This window comes from Sinocyclocheilus anshuiensis, unplaced genomic scaffold (genome assembly GCF_001515605.1).
Source record: "Sinocyclocheilus anshuiensis isolate Anshui unplaced genomic scaffold, SAMN03320099.WGS_v1.1 scaffold652, whole genome shotgun sequence".
NCBI lineage: Eukaryota > Metazoa > Chordata > Actinopteri > Cypriniformes > Cyprinidae > Sinocyclocheilus > Sinocyclocheilus anshuiensis.
The window spans coordinates 264,302-269,301 of record NW_015555769.1 but is presented as its reverse complement, the minus strand read 5'-3'; the positions used below and the strand labels follow the sequence as shown (position 1 = coordinate 269,301).

At 43.9% G+C, this 5,000-nt stretch overlaps 1 protein-coding gene across 1 annotated transcript in view; it reads left to right on the top strand.

The window, feature by feature from the left end:
- mtr (5-methyltetrahydrofolate-homocysteine methyltransferase) overlaps positions 1–5,000 on the top strand; it is a 15,320-nt gene that overhangs the window by 2,625 nt on the left and 7,695 nt on the right. The window contains 9 exon segments of the mRNA XM_016468358.1: positions 1,075–1,215; positions 2,111–2,296; positions 2,681–2,875; positions 2,877–2,993; positions 3,103–3,243; positions 3,748–3,837; positions 3,980–4,132; positions 4,478–4,585; positions 4,797–4,897. Of these exon segments, the coding sequence (XP_016323844.1) occupies positions 1,075–1,215; positions 2,111–2,296; positions 2,681–2,875; positions 2,877–2,993; positions 3,103–3,243; positions 3,748–3,837; positions 3,980–4,132; positions 4,478–4,585; positions 4,797–4,897 (1,232 nt within the window).

The window sequence follows — 5,000 nt, the reverse complement described above, 5'->3', positions numbered from 1 at the left end:
TATCGGTATCGGCCGATAAATGCTCATTTTTTATGTTATCGGTATTGGCCCGATAAGAAAATTTGGCCAATATCTTAAAGCCGATAAATAATGCATTATTTCCTTCAGAGACACTTCAGATGGCTCTCAAAAAGTATATAAAAATTTGGATATAGATTTATCGGCCAACATATCGGTTATCGGCTTTCAAAAATAAAGAATTATCGGGTATCGGTATCGGCCAAAATTTTCATATCGGTGCATCCCTAGTATTTTGGGGTGATATGAAGCCTTAAAATCATAACATGCAGGAAGAGCCCTGTGACAGACTACTGGAATACATCTACTGCACACAAACCTTCTTCTACCTGCTTGTGACGTGTGTGTGTGTGTGTCTGTGTGTGTGTGTGTCTGTGTGTGCGTGTGTGTGTGTGTGTCTGTGCGTGTGTGTGTGTGTGTGTGTGTGTGTGTGTCTGTGTGTGTGTGTGTGTCTGTGTGTGTGTGTGTGTCTGTGTGTGTGTGTGTGTCTGTGTGTGTGTGTGTGTCTGTGTGTGTGTGTGTGTCTGTGTGTGTGTGTGTGTCTGTGTGTGTGTGTGTGTCTGTGTGTGTGTGTGTGTCTGTGTGTGTGTGTGTGTCTGTGTGTGTGTGTGTGTCTGTGTGTGTGTGTGTGTCTGTGTGTGTGTGTGTGTCTGTGTGTGTGTGTGTGTCTGTGTGTGTGTGTGTGTCTGTGTGTGTGTGTGTGTCTGTGTGTGTGTGTGTGTCTGTGTGTGTGTGTGTGTCTGTGTGTGTGTGTGTGTCTGTGTGTGTGTGTGTGTCTGTGTGTGTGTGTGTGTCTGTGTGTGTGTGTGTGTCTGTGTGTGTGTGTGTGTCTGTGTGTGTGTGTGTGTCTGTGTGTGTGTGTGTGTCTGTGTGTGTGTGTGTGTCTGTGTGTGTGTGTGTGTCTGTGTGTGTGTGTGTGTCTGTGTGTGTGTGTGTGTCTGTGTGTGTGTGTGTCTGTGTGTGCGTGTGTGTGTGTGTGTCTGTGCGTGTGTGCATCTGTCTGTCTGTGTGCGTCTGTCTGTCTGTGCGTGTGTGTGTGTGTGTGTGTGTGTGTAGGAGGCGTTGAGCATCGCTAAAGCTCAGGTGGAGATGGGCGCTCAGGTTCTGGACATTAACATGGACGAGGGGATGCTGGATGGAGCTGCTGCTATGACCCGCTTCTGTAAGCTCATCGCATCTGAACCCGACATCGCGAAGGTGAGGCTTCATCATAACCGTGACAGGGCTGTTCAGTTACAAGAGCTCCAGTCTCTATACTGTATACTCCAGAAAATACGCCGCACTAGATCAGAACTGCATTGTTGAGGGAAAAAACAAAAGCTCAGATGAGTTGTATATGTGTGTATGTCACACTTTATTAGTATATTCAGAATCATGCTTACAAACGATATAAACTAGCTCTCTCTATTCGATTTCTATTCTATATACTTTTTATTTATTATTTAAAAAAACAAACAAAACCTTGCTATGTGTCCTGCATCAGACTAAGCACAGCACTTCTATAGTGTTGCTCTTTTTTGGTTTGATTGCTTCTATTGTACTCATTTGTAAGTCGCTTTGGATAAAAGCATCTGCTAAATGACTAAATGCAAACGTATTTTAGTTTTCCTCACTCCACAAGAAATCCTTTACATTTAACAGTATTCAGAACAAGAATGACAAATATAAATAAGTATAAAACAAACAAACTATAATACAACATATATTTTAGACACCAAGCCTAGAATAATTTATTTAAAGTGAAACTGAAACTACTGGCATGTGTAAATGCAATACAAATCTCATTCAGCACCAGTACAGATGTGTGGCTTTACGCATGTTTTGCATGCTTGACGTTAATAGCATTATACAGTTACTTTGGAATATAAGTTGCAGATGATAAACAAACTGTGACTTATATTCCTGAAAACACAGTAACGTTTCACTTAGACTGTAGAAGCAGTAAAATGCTGCAGTTGTTGTCTTTGGTCAGTGTCAGGAACCAGACTGTGGTCTGCTAATGAGTGACCCCTGAACGATGACATAAGTAATGAGCCTTTTAGACATGGTGAACCTGAGAGTCTGACCCTTTGACCCCTGACCTGTGCTGCAGGTGCCGCTGTGCATCGACTCGTCAAACTTCGCGGTCATCGAGGCGGGTCTGAAGTGCTGTCAGGGCAAATGCATCGTTAACAGCATCAGCCTCAAAGAAGGCGAGGAGGACTTCCTGCGACGGGCGAGACGGGTCCGTCGCTACGGCGCCGCGGTGGTCGTCATGGCGTTTGATGAAGATGGACAGGTGGGTTCCTGTTTATTAAATTATTATAACATTATTATTTTTACTTTATTTAATTTGAATTAGATTGTGATGTCATTCAAAGCCTGTGGTTTTCTTTTGATGTTTTGAAGAGCATTGGAAACAAAATAACATTGGACCCCATTGACTTTCATTGTATAGACAAAAAAAAAACACTGAGACATTGCTCAAAATATCTTCTTTTGTGTTCCACTGAAGAAATAGTCATTCAGGTTTAGAATGACACGAGTGTGAGTAAATGATGACAGTATTGTATAAAGCGCTATGGAAATAAAGGTGATTTGACTTAACATGTAGAATAAATAATCTTGAGATATTTCTTTTTGAGATTTAATCCCCTGAGGCTCATCCGCTGGTGTGTTCTAGGCGACAGAGACGGATCAGAAGGTGAAGATCTGTTCTCGTGCGTATCACCTGCTGATCAGTCAGGCGGGCTTCGACCCCAACGACATCATCTTTGACCCCAACATCCTGACCATCGGCACCGGCATGGAGGAGCACAGCATGTACGCCGTTAACTTCATCAGAGCCACGCAAAGCGTGTGTGTGTGTGTGTGTGTAGGAGAGTCTGCCGGGAGCCAGGGTCAGCGGTGGTCTCTCCAACCTCTCATTCTCCTTCAGAGGGATGGAAGTCATCAGAGAGGCCATGCATGGAGCCTTCCTCTACCACGCCATCAAGGTTAGTGCGTCTCGACTCACGGCTCAGGAGGTGTTTCCTACTGCAAACTCCCTTTTAGTGTCTGTGTGTGTGTCTGTGTGTGTGTCTGTGTGTCTGTCTGTGTGTTCAGGACGGCATGGATATGGGAATCGTGAACGCTGGTAATCTGCCGGTGTATGACGACATCGATAAAGAGCTGCTGCTGCTGTGTGAGAACATCATCTGGAACCGAGACCCAGAGGCCACTGAGAAGCTCCTGCTGTACGCACAGGTACAGAACCAGAGCCGGCCCAAAAGTTGTTTATTTGAACCCAAAATTATTATAATAGTAGATATTCTGAATATACACTTCTGTTCAAAAGTTTGGAATCAGTAAGATTTTTAATGTTTTTAAAGAAGTCTCTTCTGCTCATCAAGGCTGCATTTATTTAACCAAAAATACAGAAACAACTGTAATATTGTGAAATATTATTACCATTTAAAATAGCAGTTTTCTATGTGAATATCTGTTAAACTGTAATGTATTTCTGTGATGCGCGGCTGTATTTTAAGCATCATTACTCCAGTCTTCAGTGTCACATGATCTTCAGAAATCATTCTCATATGCTGATTTATTATCAGTGTTGGAAACTGTTTTGCTGCTTAATATTTTTAAAATAGAAGTCTTTTCTAACTGTTTTAATTGGATGATTTGTTGGATTGTGTTGATTTAACATGCGCTGTAACAGGTCTGTGTTCCTCATGTTGTCATGTGTTTCTGCTGTGGTTGATGTAGAATCACACTAAAGGAGGGAAGAAAGTGATTCAGACGGACGAGTGGAGGCTGGCCAGTGTGGAGGAGCGGCTGGAGTATGCGCTCGTCAAGGTCAGAGCCATGAACACAAACTCGTGCTGCACACTCGTTTGAGACACATTTGAGAGCTATTTCAACATGGTTTCAGAACGTAAGTCTCCAGCGTGATGGAAGATCAACAGACGTGTGTAAAGCGCTGTGAATGTGTTCTCAGGGTATAGAGAAGTATGTGGTGGAGGACACGGAGGAGGCGCGCGCTCAGACCGACCACTATCCCCGACCCCTGCGCGTCATCGAGGGCCCGCTCATGAACGGCATGAAGACCGTCGGAGATCTGTTCGGAGCCGGGAAGATGTTCCTACCTCAGGTAACAGAAAATTACTGAGGATGTCACCGATTCATATCGAGGAGCTTCAGCAGAGAAGCTGAAGATGTGGAGTGAGGGCCAAGATCCTTTAACATCCATGGAATCTTTTCATTCCACAAAAGGTTCTCTATAGTAGAAAAATGTTCCTCTGATTATTAAAACGTGCTTCACATTATGAAAAAATGCTGCTAAATTCCCCTTTTGGGCTTTATTTTTTGAGAGGGTTCATTGATGCAAGATTATAAACTTATGTTTTCTAGAGTAACTGATGATTAAGAGCAGGAACGTGAGTTTAGACAGTAAATAGTCTTTTCAGGTCTGGTGTCTGTGTTTGTGTTTCGTCAGGTGATCAAATCGGCCCGTGTGATGAAGAAAGCTGTTGGTCATCTGATTCCCTTCATGGAGAAGGAGCGGGAGCAGATGATGTCCGTCTCCGGCTCTACTGAGGACGTGGTGAGCGTTCTCTCCTCACAAGAGATCCGTGTGGTTTATAATAGTGAAGCTCTGCACAGATTTACTCATGAATAACCCCTGAGCTCTCACTGAAGCAGAGGAGCCTGGTGATCTGATCATGCGTGTGCAGAATGATGTTCTCTCAGTTCAGCTGGTCTGTGGCTCGCATGAAGATCTGCTCAGACTTACGAAAGCTTGTTTTGTTCTCCAGGACCCGTATCAGGGGACGGTTCTGCTGGCCACAGTGAAGGGAGACGTTCATGATATTGGAAAAAACATCGTAGGTGTCGTGTTGGGATGCAACAACTTCCGGTGAGTCTGAGATACTGACGTGAGTGTGTGTGAGTGTGTCTGTGTTTGTGTGTGTGTGTGTTTGTGTGAGAGAGAGTGTAAGTGTGTGTGTGTGTGTGTGTGT